Genomic DNA, 19356 nt, shown 5'->3' on the forward strand with positions numbered 1-19356 from the left:
GGGCCGGGAGCTGTGGAGTTCTGGCTCCCAGCTCCTGCGCTGCCACCAGGACCTCCAGGTCAGCGTGATCAACGGGATTCGCCGACCACCGGAAGCGGCCGGAGCCGGAGGACGAGCCAGTTCTCAGTAATCAGGCCACCACCACGAGCTTGGAAATCAGGTTTATTGAAAAAGTAAAAAGTGTCACAATAAAAAATTCACCTGGAGGGCTGGCCCAGTGGCACAAGCGGTTAAGTGTGCGCGCGCTCCGCTATGGCGGCCCAGGGTTCGCCGGTTCGGATCCTGGGTACGCACCAACTCACTGCTTGGCAAGCCATTCTGTGGTGGCGTCCCATATAAAGTGGACGGAGATGGGCATGGATGTTAGCCCAGGGCGAGTCTTCCTCAGCAAAAAAAAAAAAGAGGAGGATTGACAGATGTTAGCACAGGGCTGATCTCCTCACAAAAAAAAAAAAAAAATTCACCTGGAGAAAAAGCCAGGCCAGAGGTGTGAGGGCAGGGGTTATGTCCAGGTACCAGGTCCTTGCCGGCTCCCAGCCCCGCCAGTGGGGCATGTCCTGGCACCTGGGGGAGGTGGGCGCCCGACTTCTCCAGGGAGGGCGAGAGCCCTGGGAGGGCAGGGCTGGGCTCAGTCCATCTTAGTATCTTTGAAGAGCTCCACCAGGTCCTTGAAGTCAGGGTCAATGAGGTGCGAGGGCAGGTCGCCATCATTGTTGGCTGCGTCTCTGTCAGCCCCCAGGGAGATGAGGTACCTGGGGTGCAAAAGGCAGCCCTGGTTACAGCAGGGAGGTCGCTTGGAGGACACACACACACACACGCCAAGGGTAGCAGGGTAGCAGGCAGGGTAACAGGTCCACCTGTGTTTTATTTTCAGGAGGAAGAAACCTGACTCTTCGGAAACTATGGCTGACTTTTCCAGTTTGCTCTAGGGAGGGCAGCAGGGCAGAAAGGAGATTCCAGGAGCCCTTAGGGTTCTCAGTTATACCACCAGGGCCACTTTTGGGGGGATCACATCCTGGAGGTCACTTGAGGCCAGAGGAGTTGAAATCAAGCCCCTGGCCTCGCTCTCTCACCTGGCTATGTCAGGGTACCCATCACTGCAGGCAATGTGCAGGGGCGTCCAGCCCGTCTCATCCCGCTGGTGAATATCGGCCCCATATTTGACCAACAACTTCACACACTCCAGGTTTCCAGAGAGCACCGCTTCATGCAGGGCGGCCATGCCTGCGAAGGGCAAAGCAGGGCAGGCAGGGTCAAGGCTGAGGCCTTTCCCTGCTGCCTCGCAGACCCTCAGCCGGCCCCCCCAGGCACTCACCTGAGGGGTGGATGGTGTCCAGGGTGACTTTCTGAGCCCGGAGGAAGCGCCCCACCTGCTCTAGGTCGCCCTGGCGGATGTGGTCTAGGAACAGGACATCATTAGGGAAGTGTACACTTCGATCAGCCAGCAGCTGCCGGCGCCGCTGCTGTGGGCTGTAGCGGGTGTAGCGGACAGTTCTGCTGGGCATCCTGGGGGCTGTGGCGTGGGCCACTCCTGTGGGACCCTACTGCTCAGAGCAGGAATGTACCCGGCCTGGACCAGACTAGCCTGCCAGCTCTTCTAGCTGATAACGAACCCCACTGCAGCTACCGTGGCGCCCCTCTGCTCCCTCTGTGGCAAGGGCACTTCCCATTTATATAGGCCTGCGGAGCTATATAAAGCTGCGCAGTCATGCTCGCACCATGAGGGGCTGAAACTGAGCTGCTCCCCGCCCGGCGCTCAGCATCATGTTTAGTGGCTCATCTTTCAGCCCACCTGTCGCTGTGTCAGGCCAGAGGAGTCAGATCCTTCCTGGCTACCGTTCCCTGCCCCACAGCTGGACCTAGAAGGTGCCTTACAGAGGGCAGCAGAAGGTACTAGAAGGACAGGGCCCATAAGGAAGGCCAGCAGGTACCAAGGTCATCAAGAGGGCCCAGGCACCTTCCCCCCACAGTCCCAGGAACTCGGGGAGACGGGTGTGATGTGTGGTGAGGATGGCTGCCTCCACCACCTGGAAGCAAGGGGCTGCCCACATGTGAGGCAGCACAGGGTCTGACCATGCTGTGGAGAAGGCCCAGCCCTACCCATCGCCATCCCTGTCACTTGTCACCTTCCATCATGGCTTGCATCACTCTCAGAGCAATTTTCCCAAAATGTGGGCCTTGATGGCACTGCCCTCCTGTCGAGAAACCTGCCAGGATAGAGTCTAAATGCCTCAGCTCCTGCTCAGCCCATCCCACCCACCCAGCCCATCGGGAACCCTGCACCCCCGCCCCACGATGCTCTGTTCCCATCCGCCCCGCACCCCCCACACTTCTCCGCGTTCCAGGCTCCTGCCGCTTCCTGTCAAGGACACATATGCTCACACTTAAGGTGGCATCTAGTCTGTTTCCCAAGGACGGGACATCACGTCCTGGGTGGTGTGCACCCTCTGCACCTGGCCCAGTGCAGACTCACCTATAGGAATGCAACTAGGGAATTTTAATAAGACCTTCCAGCAGGCTGGGCCAGTGCCAGCTGCCTTCATCGCAGCAGCCAAGATCCAAGGTGGGGCTCATGCTCCAGCGGGAGAAGAGGCATTGGATAAGATGTGCACATGGACACATACACAGGAGCTGAGCTGGGCCAGGAGCACGCCTGTGGGGTCAAGAATATACCCGAAGCTCCTGAAGCTGGCTGTATTGATTGCTAGGGCTGCCGTAGCAAAGTGCCAGACTGGGGACCTTAAACAAAAGAAATTTATGCTCTCCTGGTTCTGGAAGCCAGAAGTCCAAGATCAAGGTGTCGGCAGGGTCAGTTCCTTCTGAAGGAGAATCTTCCAGTCCCATCTCCTTGCTTCTGGTAGCAGTCCTTAGTGTTCTCTGACTTGTAAACGCATCGCTCTGATCTCTGCCTTCAAGTACATATGGTGTTCTCCCTGTATACATGTCTGTGTCCAAATTTCCCCTTTTTATAAGGACACCAGCCATTGGATTAGGGCCCACCCTACTCTAGTGTGACCCCATCTTGACTAATTACATCTGCAACAATTCCATTTCCAGATAAAGCCATATTCTGAGGTCCTGGGGTTAGTACTTCAATATATGAATATTGGGGGGATGCAGTTCAACCTGTAACACTGGTGAGATCCCCCTGGGTGGTCACTGAAGACCTGAAAGAATACAGAACCAAGACTGGCCAGCATTCTTTGCAGGGGCAGGGCAGGCAGTTTGGTCACCAGCAGCCCTTGCATCACCAGGCTGGTCTTGATCCAATAAAATCAAATCAACAAATGTATTCAACACTCTCTAGGTGCAAAGCCTTGGGCCAAATGCTTCAGAGAAATGGGGCACTGCCTAACACGGACTCCCTGCCCTGATGGGGTTTTCTCAGCCTGCCTCAGCACCCACCGCCCACCAGCCAGGCCAGCCCCACAGGCCTCATGCCACCACTTCCACTCCAGAGTTCCACGGGAACCTCCTCCCAGGTCTGGCCCTGCAGGGGCCCCGAGGAGGGGTGGTTCCCAGTGTTCCTGCATTTTGGGGCTCAGAAGACAGTGCTGGACAGTCATAACTCCTGGACACTTGGGAGGAGTCGGGTACAATTTCTTCCGACTTGTTTACACGAAGCCTGGAGACTAAAAGTTCTACACTGTAGACGGGAGACAGAACTTTCTGTTGATGTGAAAATGGCCTTTTCTGATGTTGTGGAAAGTTCTGTCTGCTCTCCCCACTCAGAAGATCAGATGAAAGAACCCTAAATGTAGCTGCCACCAACAGCATGGCCTTTCCTGGGAGTGACCAGGCCTCGGGCTAGAGACAGTTCAGGGCAAGCTTGTTGGTGACCCCACAAGGGACCCTCTGGTCCATCCTGCTAAAGGTGAGCTGAGAGCTCAGGGAATTTGGCTTTGGGAGTTCTGTTTGGATCAGAGAAGGGACTGGTGCCCAGAGCCTTCCCAGTCACAACAGACCTGTGAAAGGTATTCTAGCCGGGACACAGGAACCATGTCCTCCAAACCATGGACACCACCTTGGAAACCTTTCATCAGAAGCCAGCGGTAAGCAGTCTAACCTGCCACCGTGGGCAAAGCCTACATTTCAAGCCACCACGTCAGAACCAAGCCTGTATTTATACAGCTTTGTCCCTGATCCGTGTCTGCCTGTGTGAACTTGTGAAGTGACCTGGTCTGCAGGGTTTTAAGTTTCTGCCTTCTAGAGGACCAAAGCAAACTAAAACATTTAATGCAAAAAGCTTACTTTGAAAAGTACAAGGAATGCAACTAGCAATGCCCCGCGTCCAGCAGGAAACACAAGCCTCTTAGGAGAGTCGGTGCAGCTCCCGGGGCAGGCTCTGATGCCAGAGGACTTTGAGGGTCTGGTGTACAGGCCCGGCAGTTGCTTTTTTAGGTTCCAGGCCGGTAGCTTCCTACCACCTGGAGAGAGAAAGGAGAAAGAAGAGAGGGCGGGAAGGAGGAAGGGAGAGAGATTGGGAACTTCCAGGCTGTTAAGCCTTAACTGCTTACCCGAGAGTCTGCGAAGTTGCCTCGTTAATCCACCAGCCCTGCCAGGTTTTGGACTCCAACCCACAACCTCCCAGCAAACCCAGGCCAGGAATGCGCTAATCAGCTGCCTCGGCAAAGGGGAAAGGTATCGGTGACTCACCTCCCTCCCCAGAGCGCATGACGGCAATGCTCTGGGCAGCCGCCCCTGGTCCCAGCTTTCTACGCGGCGGGCCAGGCTCCGCAGAGGTGGTCCCTAGGGTCACCCGCACTGGGTGCTGGGGCAGGGAGCACAGGATTGGGCACAGCCCACCCCTTGTAGCCGTGACTCCTGACAGCGCTGCTGTCAGCCCCCAATGAGTTCCCTCCTCTGGAGACCACGTGTACCCCCGGGGTACCCTCACATTTTGGAGGACAGAGCTAACGTCTCCCCAGTGACCTCCTCCCACAGAACCTCCAAGTGCCCAAGCTCACTTTTCCGTGGATACACGTTTCAGTGTGTCAGCAGGACCAAGGCACAACACGCACAGACCCTGGAACGGACTAACGAGAAACCAGCCCTAGCACAGGCCACCCTAGAACCGGGGAAGGAAGCCCAGCTGTGGGCAGCCCTGAGCCTGGACTGCTGAACTGGAGGAGCAGTGCCCTGACAACAGGGTGTGTGGACAAGCTAGTGCCTCGGTGGTGCTGCCCAGCGTGCTAACACAAGGTCCTCACTGCACACCGGCTGTGTACTGTGCGCCTGGGTCAGAGGCAGAAGCAGCCCCGGGAAAAGGGCCTGGATGGCAGGTGACAACATCGGGGAAGGCAAGAGCCAGTACATGGGCCTCTGGCTAGGAGCACAGCTGTGGTCATGGGGGAGATGACACCCCCATCTCCCCATGGGCCAAGACCACTGAGAGAACCACGTTCATAGCAACTCCCATGCTCATGTCTGCCGCCATGGCCCTGGCACCTCGAAGCTCCAACCAGCATGTGAGCATCAGAACTGGGGGGCTGGGGTGCCGGCCCCGTGGCTTATCGGTTAAGCGCTCGCACTCTGATGCTGGCGGCCCGGGTTTGGATCCCGGGTGCATACCGATGCACTGCTTCTCCGGCCATGCTGAGGCCACGTCCCACATGCAGCAACTAGAAGGATGTGCAGCTATGACATACAACTATCTACTGGGGCTTTGGGGGAAAAATAAATAAATAAAATTATAAAAAAAAAAAACAAAAAAAGAACCGGGGGCCTGGGAATCAGGTAACGCATGGACGCTTCCTGCTCCAGGGAGCAAGTCGGAGACGCAGGGTGGGATGGATGCACGGAGGGGTGGGCAGACCTCCTCGGAAACCTAGCAATGTCTGCTCTGTCCTTGACCTCCTAAGGACTGTATCTCCACCTCCATTCCCTCCTGTTCCACCTGCTGCTGCAGACTTGCACAGCGACAGACGCAAAGTCCCTGGCGGTGCTGTCGTGGCGAGGGACGGACACCCATCTGAGCCCTGCCAGCTCCTCTGTGGAGCTCCTCTCCTGCTCTCTGTGGGACCCACACGCACCAGAGCTCCCTGGAGCCCCAAAGGCCCAAGGGATGTCACTAATCCAGGCTCAGAAGTGCCATCAGCCCAATACTGCAGCCAGGCCGGCAGCTTTGTGTGTGTGGAAAAGATGGATCTAATTGTATTCTTCTCTATGCAAACTACAAGCAAGCTGTGATTCTGGAGTCAAATTACATTTTAATAACTAGGAGACTTGCTACTTTAACACCAGATTCTTTTTTATGTGAAGCGTTGGTGATAAGATACCCATTCTTGAAGCCCGAACACCTCCAATTTCACGTCAGACCCTGCAGTGGCTCGAGGCAGTGGCAGGGAGAGACGGCTCTTGCACACCAGACCTGCCCACCTCTGGCTGGGGCTGGATCCATGCGCGGCCACACCCCGTGTCCTGATGTGGCACATGAGCAGAATCCATGTCGTGACTAGATGCCCAAGGAGGGTAACGCCAGTGACAGCCGTCACAGGGAAACCAGCCCCACGGCGCACCCCCAAGCCCCTCCGCTTGGTGACATACAGGTGACCCCACCCAGGCCGTGCACACTCCACAACAGCTCAGCAAACTGTGAGCACAAGACTCGTGCATGCTTCTGTTTGCACCATGCTCTAAGAGGTGTCTCAGTTAAGAGTGGCCCCACCAAGCCCACCTTCTCTCTTCAGAGTTGGAATTCAAGCCCCAGGTCCCGAGGCCTAGAGAGACTGTAAAGCAGAGACAACCACAGGTAGTAAAATTTCAACTTTATTTGGCCAATGTGTTCAATTCCAATATTGTGGTAGAAATGCCTGAAGAACTATCAACATTTGATTTGGCTCAAGCATCCTGGGCCGTCTCCCAGCCTGGAAATGGAGGGTCCTGGCTCTGCCTGGCACAGGCCTCAGGCCACCCTGGAAGTCACAGAGCAATGACAAGCCTGGCTTGGGGAGGGAGGGGAGACAGGGCCCAGCCAGCACCCACCCCCGCCCCCACAACAGAGACCCGAGGTCTCCGTTTAACTAAGAGGCAAGAGCCACACTCAGTCATGGCACTGGTGTGAAGTGAAAGTGACTCATCCAGCCTGGCAGCCTCGCTTGGTCCCTCCCCAGGTGGGGACACGAGTCTCCAGGGAGGCCCGACCAAGGTGGAACAGGCACCCTGACGTCCAAAAATGTCTCAAAATCCCACAGATGGAATTTTTTTAAAGTGATACAGGAAGGTGACATTGCCAGCCTGAGATTCCAAAACATTTCAGCGAGCACTCTGGACAAAACCGTGTACAAAAAAGTACATCACAATTAAAAAAAAAAATGGCCCACCAAGGTGGGCTGGCCTGGAGATAAATCCCTTTCCAAAAGTTGAAAAGCAAAAGGAAGAGACGGGTTTAAATTTACATGTGTTAGAATGAAGCGTTGCCTCAGAAAAATTCCCTGCATTTCCGATCGATGCTCCCTCCTTCTGAGAGTCTACGGGCTTCCAGAGGCTGTGCTGCTGGGATGCAGACCACTGAGACTGCTTGGGGGTGCCCAGGTCTGGTTTCCTGCATTACAGTTCATCTTTCACAGCTTTTTGATCATCATCTTCCTCCAGGTCAGGCTCTTCCGCTTCTTCTAGATCTTCTAGATCCTGGGATGTAGGAAGAAAAGGGAAGGAAGTGAAAGCTCAAGCCCCCCACACACCTCGCCCAGCAGGGACCAGCTGGCCATGCGGCAACGAGCTGCCAGCTGCCATCTTTCTGAGCAGGTGCAGGGGCTTCTGTCTACGAAGCAGGATGGGCCTGCACTGTGGGGAGCCTGGGATCCCAGATGACACCTTCCAGTGGGTGAGCACAGGGGAAATCCTAGGATGAAGACCAAGCACAGGAGCCGCTGGTGTGCAACGTCCACCCTACCCAGCCCCTGAGACTTGTGGGGCCAGTGACCACAGCTGCCTGGGCACTCCTCAATCTGATCCCATTCCACTCGGCAGCCCATGTGGGTGCCTCAGCAGATCCACTCCCCATCCCACTTCCCCAGTGCTTCCAGGCAGGCACTGCCAGCCTGAATGACCATCCTCTCCAGTCCCTGCCTCAAATGTCCTGCTAGTCACCAGCCCCCACCCCTGCCATGCCCTCTTGGCCTGGGCACACTTCTGACACCCTCTCTGCCCTCCATGGCTGACCCGGACAGGCCCAACCTCCTGCCGCATGCCCAGCATAGAGCCTCAGCCACCAGGCTGAGGAAAAACATTTGTGTCCGAGTCAGGGAACCGTGTGGGATGAGCCTGAGAAGACTTCACAGGCAAACACCAGCATTTAAAGACCCTCCCAAACCACTGTACGCAGAAGTGCTGACTGAGAAGACTGTGCACACACGCGTCTCCAGCGGCACCTGAGCAAGCACATCCCGTGGACAGCAAGGTGGGGCCCCAGAAGCTGGCAGGGTCTGGTGACCACCACTTACGTCGTCATCCCCTGCCCCGTCTTGGCCACCACTCTCCAAGAACTTCTTAAAACCATCTAGTGTCCGCTCCCCATTGTAGTCGATGACCTGTGAGGAGGGAGTGTGAGAAGCAGGAAGCTGGTCCTGCCGTGACGGACACCAAGGCAGTGCCTGACCCTCCCTGCAGAAAGGCAGGGTCCTGAAGTGGGCCTCAACTCTCCTCCACACACCCCTTCCTGTCCCCAGCCCCCTTCGATGACAGAGGCCAGAGCTGGGAGGTCCCAGTGTCCCAACCCCTTAATCAACAGCCCCAAGCCTCGTCTGGAAGTCGCACCGTCCTGTCCGCGCTGGCAGGGAAGAACTTGAGCGTGGGGAAGCTGTGCACTTTGACCGCCTCCACCTCATTGGCTGTCGAGTCCATTTTGGCGATGACGATATTTTCATGGTCCTTGTACGCCTCTCCCAGCTTATCCCAAATGGGAGCCAACTGTTTGCAGTGACCACACCATGGGGCGTCTGAGAGAAAGCAGTTCTGAGTCTCCCTGGGCCAGGAAGCCACATTTCCGCCCGCCCCAGCCCAGGCTCTCTGTGGAACAGACAAACCCAGGAAGCTAAAGAGGCTTCACTTACAGAATTCCACAAAGACATTCTTTTTCTCATCAAAAGCAACCTCTTCAAAGTTTTTCCCAACCAGCACTTTGACAGGCTGTTTGTCCCAGTCCTCAGGCAGCTCCTGGCTCATCAGGTGGGGCTAGAGGGCAGCAGAGTAGGGTCAGGGACGGCGGGCCTGCCACAGACCCCACTACTGCCCCACAGAGCCCCCAGCCCCCCCCCCCCGTGGGGGAACATGACTGCCCTCAGCTGACCGGAACTGCTCATGGAGCCTCAGGAGAGGACCAAGCCCATGAAGTCAGGGCTGCTCCGTGCTCCCCGGGCAGTGGGACTAGGACAACCATTTTTACACTGTCTATGGGCCTTGTCCTCAGGATTCTATGCTCACGTTTTCAGACACTTTGAGGATGCAGCCATGGGAAGCCTCGGACACTAAGTGCCAAGAGGCCAGTGCAGGCCCCACCCCAGGACACGGCTCCCCCACCTTGATCTTGCCCTCTAGGAAGTGGTGGCAGAACTCCGTGATCTTCTCTGCCGTCAGCTCGTCTGACTCTGGCTTGTACTTGGTCATCTCCTCCTCCAGGGTGATGAGGCGCACGGCAGGGCACTCCTCCTTCTTCAGGCCAAAGAACTCGAGGATGCGCTGGTTGTCGGTGTGATCGCTGTCGATGAAGATAAACAGGATCTTGGGGGAGAAAAGGGAGGTTGAAAGCAGCACTGGGAAGACGGAGGATCTAAGGCCTCGTTTCTGCTCTCTCTCACTGCTTCACCGGGAAGCAGACTTGTGCCACTGAAGCTTCTCTCCTCCAACTCAAACTCAGGTACCGCCAGACCGACCGCTGACTGGGAGCAGAGGAGGATGACCCGGCTGACCCCTCCCCAACAGCCTGGACCCCAAGAACAGGCTATCCTGAAAACAGGAGGAAGCCTCAGGACTGCCCTACAACCCTGGGCAGAGCCACTCTGTGAGCCAGCAGCAAAAAGCAGCTCACCTTGCCCTTGAAGCTCTCAGCGGCTTTCTTAAAGTTGCTCAGTTTGCTGTCATAGTCAGACACACTCTTCGGAAGGAACAGCAGGATGTGCGTCTTGATTTCACCTCCGAAAATCTTGGGGGCCGTCTGTATTATAAACATAGGTTACTGGGTCTGAGCTATGAACTAAGCTAATGACACAGGATATTCTCAGTGGAGCAACAATGGGGTTTCTCTAAGTTTAGGGGGGTCATCTCCAGGGCCAGGACCTCACGACCCTCCCACACCACCCCCACGCTCGACGGGAAGGACCAGCAGGAGAGCCACACCTGCTCGGTGAACTCGATAACCAGTGGCAGCTGGTTGTGCTTGACGAAGTCCAGCAGCTTCTCTTTGGTGACCTCCCCCTCAAAGTTGTTCCGGCCTTCGTCAAACTGTGGACAGAGAGAGAGCCATGAGCACTGAGGTATGCCAAGGTGCTCCAAGAAGCCTCTTGTGGCTTCCAGGCAGCCCGGGCTTGGCCCAGCACAGCAGTCTGGCAGCCTCATCTTGCTATCTGAGGTTTTGAGAGCAATGCAGAGCAGGACCCATGTGCTTCTATCCACAAAGCAAAGCCAAGTAAGGGCTGCAAGGACCAGCATCCTTCTGGGTACTGAGCAACAGTGACATCACCAAGGAGAGCAGGCAGGCTCCCACGGTCAGAACCACAGCCGCTGGCCCAGACCAGCCTCGTTGGCCTCCACACCAGCATGTTCCTAACAGGCCTCAAGAGCCCCATCTCCCAGGCACCAAGGAACCCTTGGGTTTTACACACATTACCCTCATCTCCAACTCCTAAAACAGCAGCTCTCAAAGTGTGGGCCATACCCCTGCAGGTCCCAAGATCCTCTCAAGGGCAGCTGCAGGGTCAGAAGGAGTTTCAAACACACACTCAGGTGGCGCACGCCTTCCCACGCCTTCTCTCCTGAGCGTGCAGTGTGGTTTTATGGAGGCTGCACAATGGTGACATCCCCACAGACTGAAGGCAAACCAGAACCCAGCTGTCTTCCGTTTAGGAAGACATCAGAGACCAGCAGAAATCTAAAACACCACTTACTACTACAATGTTGTTGTCTGGGAAAAATTAATTTTCATAAAAATGTTATTTTTGATAACATGTAACGGGTTTATTATTGTTACTTTAAAATGAACGAGTTTTTTTTTCAATTTCTCAGTTCTAATTTTGAGCACAGTAAAAATTGATAGGTATAAGCCACATAAACAAAAGCTTTTTGGGATCCCTAGTAACATGAAAGGGTTCCAGAAGTCCCAGGGCCATGAAGATGGAGGCCAAGGTGTGGCCTCGGCTCCGGACAGGGAGGGCAGAAACAATTCCTGACCCAGAAAGGCTGATCGCGTGCCTGAGCCTTCTCAGGCGAGCAGTTCAGGAGAGCTTCCATCGTCCCACTAAACTCTTCAATGTGACTTGGAGAGGAATGATGCACCCTTCCTTCCTGCTCATTTCCCTTTACACTTCCCCAGAGTAACTTCCAAAGGAGAGGAGCAGGTGGCCACTTCCCACTCCCAGCCCGTTATGTTAGAGGCTGACCCTCGGCTCCACCACGAAACTCACTGCTGGGACAGAGCAGGCTGCAGGCCAGGCGCTGAGAGCCCAGGCATGACTCCCAGCGCCCAAGCTCTAGCTTCCCCAAACCCGAGAATGTGAAGATGACAACAAGGTGGAAAAGCCAAGGCCAAGAGGCCCTTCAAGTGCATTGTTTAGAAAATGAGAAGCTGGGCCGGCCCCGTGGCTTGGCGGTTAAGTGCGTGTGTTCCGCTACTGGCGGCCGAGGTTCGGATCCCGGGCACGCACTGACGCACCACTTGCCTGGCCATGCTGAGGCCGCGTCCCACATACAACAACTAGAAGGATGTGCAACTATGACATACAACTACCTACTGGGGCTTTGGGGGAAAAAAAGACCACAGCTGGTCTTCATCAGCAAAAAGAGGAGGATTAGCATGGATGTTAGCTCAGGGCTGATCTTCCTCACAAAAAAAAAAAAAAAAAAGTGAGAAGCTGGCCCAGGCCAACTGGCCTCAGGGGTAACGCTGAGCTGCAAAGGGAGGCAAGCAGGCCACCAGTGCCCACTCCTCAGAACTGCATCTCCAGCTCCCTGAACAGTGGGCACTGCCCACCCAATTTCATGGTGAAAAGCCTGAAGAGCAGAGCCACCACACCTGTTCTGGGATGCCATCTTTTTGGTAATGTTGCCACATGACCCTGCATTCACTGCCTACTTTGGTAAAAGACAGCCAGCTCTCCTTTAGCTGGGGAGAGCTGCAGGAGTCCCTGGGTAGAGACCGCCCCGTTTCTGGCCACGGAGGCCAGCCCTGCCAGGCCACAGTGACAATGTCACAGAAAGCCCTGGTGCTGCAGGCAGGGGAGGAGAAGCCCACCCCATGTCCACTCCTCATCCCCCAGCTTCAAAAAACAAAAAACAAAGTAAAGACCAGAACAAACAAGGGCGCAGGACGATCAGCTCTCATACCAATGCTCCAACCGCCAGTGACCAGGGACCCAACCCGGGACTCACAACTCCAGTTCCGCTGGTACCGCTGCCACCCCTTGCCACCCCTGCCCAGTCCCCGGGGGCAGCACCTGGCTCAGTAAGGCTGCCCATTGTGGCCCCTGGGCAGATAGGAAGCTCCCTCATTGTGAGGAACTGGGCTGAACAGCCTGAAAGGGACCGAGTAAAGGCCGAAAGGGTGAGTGCAAGAGCCGAGGAAAGGGGGACGGCAGGTGGAAACCAGAGAGTCTGGACCCGAGCTGCTTCCTCCTGTCTGTGGAACCCTGTCCATCTGAGCGCAGCTGTGACCTCTACTGACCCGCCCCACACAAAGTCCATAGGCTCTGCCGGGCTCTGCCCAAGGCGACCATGTCATTCAAGCACAGACGCCAGAGCCACCAAGTGGAAGACAAGGCACCATCCACCTGCTGGCAGCAGACCCAGGGGGTCAGCTGTGCCCAGCCTGCGTGGACAGCAGAGAATCGAGGCCGAGAAAAGCATACAGAGATTAGCTAAACAGATGAGCTACCACACCTGAGAGTCCTTGCAGAACAAGAAACAATCATTCTAACCTTCAGGGACACTTGATCACCAAAACTACCGATCCAGTGTGAAATCTGTCACTCCAGATTTTAAGGGTGATGGAAAAAAATCCTATGGACTGAATTGATGACAGAAAATTTACAAGTTTCAACAGGGCTCAGAGAAACTCTCCCCTGCTCTCTCAACCTAAACTTTAGGACATGACTCACGACTTTCTCTTTAATACCCCAAGACTTTCTGTTAACTCAACTTCATCCAACACTTCATGGTTTTGTCCTAACCAGATGTCTAAATACAACTTCCTGGGCACCTCTGCAATGACAATTGACTGATTCAGCAATTCTATTCCCTCTAGGAAACATTGCGAGGGCTTCCACTGAGTAAAGAGAGGGTGCATGATGTCTTGAGTTCTTTCGAGGAAGGGGCTATAGAAATAGCTGAACAAGCATACAGAAAGAATCACCCCAGCCCCCTGGGCGTTCCCAGTCCTCTGCAGTGCTGCGGGGAGAGGCCCTGATCCCCGCCCGACAGTCCCAGGCAAGGCGCTAGATGCCCCGCAACCACTACAGAAAGCTAACCCAGTTCCTCATTTCAAAGTCCCCTCGCCCCGGCCCATCAAGCTGTTCCACGAGTGGAGAGCACACACAACAGCCTCAGGCCATTTCTGACCACCTGGTTACTACTTCACTGTAACTCTAAACCTACCTTCTTCCCATGGGGACAAAACAGGAGTCAACTGCCCTGTCACCACCCCTGAAGACATGCCTCCTGCCCCTGCCTGCCCTCTGGTTCCTTCTCTCACAGCTCTCTCCTCCTCCACTCTGAAGCGTGCTACTGAATGGCATGAATCACCATCAGCCAGTCCAGGGACAGCTGTGTTCCAAGAGCATGGTGCTCGGCTGGCCCCAGTCCCACTGTCTGGTGGCTAAGATAAGAGACAAAGACCCCGGGACCAGCCGGGTAGCTCAAGCGGTTAAATGCATATGTTCCGCTTCAGCGGCTCAGGGTTCACAGGTTCAGATCCCAGGTGTGCACCGACGCACCGCTTGCCAAGCCGTGCTGTGGCGGCGTCCCATATAAAGTAGAGGAAGATGGGCACGGATGTTAGCCCAGGGCCAGGCTTCCTCAGCAAACAGAGGAGGATTGGCAACGGATGTTACCTCAGGGCTGGTCTTCCTCAAAAAAAAAAAAAAAAAAAAAAAAAAGAGAGAGGGAGAGAGAGAGAGAGAGACTCCCATCACCCCTTCGGTAATGCCATGTAGACATGCATCCTGGCTGCATCCTGGCAAGACACCCGCACCAGCGCTCTCTACGAAGAGAAAGTGCAGCAGGATGAGGGGCTGTGGGCAGGGCTTTGCCATCAGGGTGGGAACATGCACCCCAAGAGCTAAAACTCCAGAGTCTCCATTTGGGGTGAAGAAAAAGTTTCGGAAATAGGAGCAATGGTTGCACAACAATGTAAATGTAATTAATGCCACTGAATCACGTACTTAAAAATGATTAAAACAGCAAGTTTTGTTACATATGTGTTGCCACAGTTTTTTCAAAAAAAGCTAACACTCCAAAGCACCTCTGATTTCATAAAACACAGCACTGGGGCTGCCACAGAAGCCAGAACAAAGGAACCACAACTGAAGGGCTGAAGGTCACTGTCTCACTGGTGCCTATGGTCTGATGTTGCAAAAGTCACCTTCGATAGTCAGTCCTGCGGTCCAGTGGTTCGGCATCACCTGGGCAAGGTTCTCCAGGTGCTTGCAGCGATAAGGAAAGCAACTCTACCCACCCAGAGCAGCACCTCCACTACCCTGGGCAGAGCTGCCTGCAGGCCACTCACCTTCTTAAAGAGGACAACCCCGTCCCTGTCCAGCTGGTATCTGGAGAACACATCACTGTTGGACGTGATCCCAAAGGGTATGTCATCAATGGCCTCGGCTGCCAGCAAGAACTGCTTGGCAAAGTCTGACTCCACGTCCTAGAGAAGAGAACCAGAGGTGGCCGCATGCCCCAACACCAAAGACCCTTGCCCAGGTCAGCAGCAGGGCAGACCACAGTGCCCAGGCCATGGGGCCCCCTCCTCCAAACACAGGGTAAGAAGACCTGAGATGATTCGGAAGACTCTACCTTGAAGAAACCAATGACGGTCACCTCGCTGGACTCCACCAAGGCCTCTGCAGCAACCCTATCAGGCAGCATGGTGGCAGCAGGGCCTGTACGCTTCTTCAGCCAGTTCACAATGTCCTCAGCTTCTCTGCCAGCTGCACCCAAAAACATGCAGGGTCCACTTGAAACCAGGGTGGCCTACCTCCCCGCCCATCCTCATCTCAGCTCTCTGCCAAAACCAGAGTAAGATATCCTTACACAAACAAGGCATCTTGTCTATGCACCTGTCCAAATTCCAGGCCTACAAAGGCTTTTCTGTGTATGTGAGAGACTGCAGTTGTGTTTAAAGGAGGGAAAAAGGCAGTGGTTACCTCTGCATAACAAGATTACAAGTCGTTTTTTCCTAATCCCTTTGCATTGTCTAAATTTTCCTTGACATTTACATTCATTAAACACACACACACTCCCCCCCCCCCGGCCCCCGCCCCGTGGTCTTACACTATGTTTCATCTTAATTAGAGATATGGTAACATTGGAGGAAAAAAAAAAGGCTGATGAGTAAGTCGGCCTCAATGCCAGCCCTCCCCGGGTGAAAACAGGCTGAGCTCTGCCCTGCCTTATGCACCCAGGTTGGTCAGCTTCCTCGGCTGTGGCCTGCCCTACACACCTCTGGGACTAGTAAGATGAAAGAGATCACACACTTGGACACCACCCAAAGCAGATGAAACTAAGAGGAGGAAGCCTGATCCTCCTGGGACTGAGGCTAATGACTCTCCTTCCCCCTCATGGGGTCTGACTACCTGGTCCAACTTGGGAAGAGCTGCTGAATCTCACATTTAGAACCACTCTGCCGAGTGGCAGCAAAAGCCGGGTCATGAGTTATAGGGGAAATTAGAAATAACCGTCTCATCTACAAAACCTGAGTGTTAGCGACGGGATCATGGTAACTCTAGACAAGGCACTTCTGGTTCCAAAAGTGAAAACAAATAAAAACAGGAACAACAGAACACGGAGAGGATCAGAGTTGCTGACCTCAGAATTAACAAGATGGGCTGCTCCAGAAAATTCTGACAGATGAGCCACGGAACTGGTTTTACAGACAAAAGATTCTCCTTTTGTCACTGGTACTGACCCGGCGGGCTACAAAGGGGTCCAGCCAAGAAAGCAGTCTCAGAGGTGTGCTGAGCAGGGGCTGAGGGCTTGTGCCACAGACAGAGCTGGGCTTGAATTCAAGCTCTGCCATGACAGGCAGGTGACACTGGCCTGTTACTCGGCTGCTCTCAGCCTCAGCTCTCCCCCTGGAAAAGGCCCTCAGCACTTGCCTTGGTGGCTGGCATACTCGATGGTCAGCAATCGCCACACTTGTTGCTCCATGTGGTCAGAATAGCCCCAGCTTCCCTTTCCTCGCTCGTCAATCTTAGGACAAGCCTCAGCCTGCTATCCACCCTCACAACATGTCCCTTTCCAGTTGAGAGGTTCTGGGATGAAAGAAATTTCCTCACACAACCCAAAGAGGCTGAACTAGACTGAGAACCCAGTCCAAGAACAGGTTCCCCTCCATGCCTCTGAAAATGGGCCTCCCCACCTCTCAGTCTATCTTCCAAGGCCTGTGGACAAAGCCCTCTCTACAGGCAATTCAAGAGCAGTGCTGCAGTCACACCTGTGTATTCTTTAGGGAAAGCTGTGTCTCCGTTCTTGAAGAACTTGATTGTAGGGTAGCCACGGACACCATACTGCTGGGCCAGATCAGACTCTTCAGTGGCATCTACCTTTGCCAATCTGATCTCGGAACCTTCTGCCTTCAGTTGCCCGGCTGCTTTGGCGTACTCAGGGGCCAGAGCCTTGCAGTGGCCACACCAAGGAGCATCTGAAAAAGAAAGCAGGATGCTGAAAGCAGCACTCGATTCAATCTCACTGCTTCCTTTCCCTTCTCTGTCAGTACTTCCCTTCATAAAAACCTTATCTGCTCACCAAGATGACCCTCTGAATGCACAAGGCTGGGCTAAGAGGTTAGTGCTCTTGGGCAATATCAGGACAGAGGCCATGAATGACAAACCAACACCACTCTCTGCTTTGTCACCGTCAGCACAGGAAGACAAACTTTTTAATCACTAGTAACTTCCTATTACCTTCAGGTTATTAGGGTGGACAAGTCCCTGGAATTTCCTTCAGGAACACAGAGAAGAAGCTAAGGCTGCAGCAGCTGTGTACTCAGTAAGACCAATCAGGAATAAGTGATAGACACCTGTACACACCTGCCTGAGACTCGCCTGAGACTCACATTTATTTAATTTTATTTATTTTTTTTCCCCCAAAGCCCCAGTAGATAGTTGTATGTCATAGTTGCACATCCTTCTAGTTGCTGTATGTGGGACGCAGCCTCAGCATGGCCGGAGAAGCGGTGCGTCGGTGCGCACCCGGGATCCGAACCCAGGCTGTCAGCAGCGGCGCACGTGCACTTAACCGCTAAGCCACTGGGCCGGCCCAATTTATTTATTTATTTTTTAATATTTATTTATTTATTGTAAGGAAGATCAGCTCTGAGCTAACATCTGCCAATCCTCCTCTTTTTGCTGCGGAAGACTGGCCCTGAGCTAACATCCGTGTCCATCTTCCTCCACTTTATGTGGGACGCCGCCACAGCATGGCCTGACAAGCAGCGCGCCGGTGCGCGCCTGGGATCTGAACCTGGGCTGCCAGCAGCAGAGCACGCGCACTTAACCGCTACGCCACGGGGCTGGCCCGAGACTCACATTTAAAACTGACTCCACACCGTGGGAACAGGACTCTTTCTCAACTAAGACTAACAGCTGTGTTGGGCCTAAGATTTCCACCTGAGATAGCCAGGGCTTAAACACAAACACAAACAAAGGTTTTGCATTCTGGCTGACAACACTGCTGAACAGAAGATAGCTGTCAGGGGTTGAAGGTGTGTTGGGCAGGAGCAGGTGCTTTGGAGATGGGTCCAGGCAAGCCGTTGGAGGCTGGACTCTGGCGTGTTCATTTGTATTTGTGGTTCCTCTCCATGCCTCTAATAATTTATTTCTCCCCCAAAGCCCCAGTAGATAGTTGTATGTCATAGCTGCACATTCTTCTAGTTGCTTTATGTGGGACGCGGGCTCAGCATGGCCGGAGAAACGGTGCGTCGTTCCGCGCCCGGGATCCGAACCCGGGCCGCCAGCAGCGGAGTGGGCGCACTTAACCGCTAAGCCCCCGGGCCGGCCCCCCTCCATGCCTCTAAAGGAGTCGACCCTGTGTTTCTTAGGCTGACACAGAGATCCTGCCGTGTGGACGTAAGGCACAAAGGCATGTCCTGGCTGTCCGCCCGCGGTCACCCTTAGGGTCCAGCTCCAGCAGGAGGGATGCCCCCAGGACACTGGCAGCGCGGGGACGCTGACAGTAGGCCTGTGGGCAGTTCCAGCCCGAGGATGAGTCTCCCGAGGGGCTGCGAGTCAGCGCGTCTAGGGTTGGCTGGAATGCCGACAGCCCTGAAGACCTCAACCCGCCGCCAGGCCGGGAGTAGGAGGCTACAGAGGGGCGCCTGACCCTCCGTCCCCCTAGCCCCACCCTGTGCCCCTTCCGTCTGCCCCGTCCCGCCTGCGCCCCCTCCATCTCCCCTCCCGACCCTCCGTCTCCCCTGCGCTCCGGCCCTCTTTCCGCCCCTCCGTCACCTCTGTGCCCAACCCGCGGCGGCAGCGAGGCCCGGCCCAACCCGGGCAGCACTCACAAAACTCCACCAGGAGGTACTTGTGGGCCGCCAGCGCCTCCTCGAAGTTGCCCTTGTGGAGCACCAGGACGTGGTCCTCCTCCTCGGGGGCCCCGGCGCCCGCGCGGGCCAGGGCAGCCAGGGCCAAACAGAGTAGAGCGCGGCGCAGCATGTCAGCAGCGGGTGCAGCACTTCAGTTGGCGCCGCCGGACAGCAAGGCCACGAGAACGCGCGCCGCCCGCCCCGCCCTTATAAACACGGCCGCCGCGCGCGCGCCCGCCAGCGCCCGCCCGGGATTGGTCAGCGGGCTCCGAGGCTCGCCTCCGCCGCGCTCGGATTGGATACCCACACTGGCTCCGGCCCCAGATTCGGAATCTCTACGGAGGCCTCCCTCGCCGTCGCCCAGGATTGGCCGAGTAGCTCGCGCTCACAGTCTTCCTCAGCCTCTCATT

At 55.2% G+C, this 19356-nt stretch overlaps 2 protein-coding genes across 2 annotated transcripts; both read right to left on the reverse strand.

The window, feature by feature from the left end:
* Nucleotides 1-60: 60 nt before the first annotated feature.
* Nucleotides 61-1664, reverse strand: PPP1R27 (protein phosphatase 1 regulatory subunit 27). Its single transcript, XM_058561882.1, has 3 exons — nucleotides 1316-1664; nucleotides 1074-1224; nucleotides 61-752 (listed from the first exon to the last, which is right to left on the reverse strand). Exons 1-3 carry the CDS (start codon nucleotides 1503-1505, stop codon nucleotides 629-631), a joined length of 465 nt encoding a protein of 154 aa, XP_058417865.1. The 5' UTR covers nucleotides 1506-1664; the 3' UTR covers nucleotides 61-628.
* A 5086-nt stretch (nucleotides 1665-6750) lies between these two features.
* P4HB (prolyl 4-hydroxylase subunit beta) lies at nucleotides 6751-19104 on the reverse strand. The gene is made up of 11 exons (XM_058561883.1): nucleotides 18926-19104; nucleotides 16859-17065; nucleotides 15220-15353; nucleotides 14933-15070; nucleotides 10336-10440; nucleotides 10028-10153; nucleotides 9520-9720; nucleotides 9054-9174; nucleotides 8758-8939; nucleotides 8445-8531; nucleotides 6751-7629 (listed from the first exon to the last, which is right to left on the reverse strand). Exons 1-11 carry the CDS (start codon nucleotides 19074-19076, stop codon nucleotides 7549-7551), a joined length of 1533 nt encoding a protein of 510 aa, XP_058417866.1. The 5' UTR covers nucleotides 19077-19104; the 3' UTR covers nucleotides 6751-7548.
* Nucleotides 19105-19356: the final 252 nt, after the last annotated feature.

Source organism: Diceros bicornis, chromosome 18 (genome assembly GCF_020826845.1).
Source record: "Diceros bicornis minor isolate mBicDic1 chromosome 18, mDicBic1.mat.cur, whole genome shotgun sequence".
NCBI classification, from domain to species: Eukaryota; Metazoa; Chordata; class Mammalia; order Perissodactyla; family Rhinocerotidae; genus Diceros; species Diceros bicornis.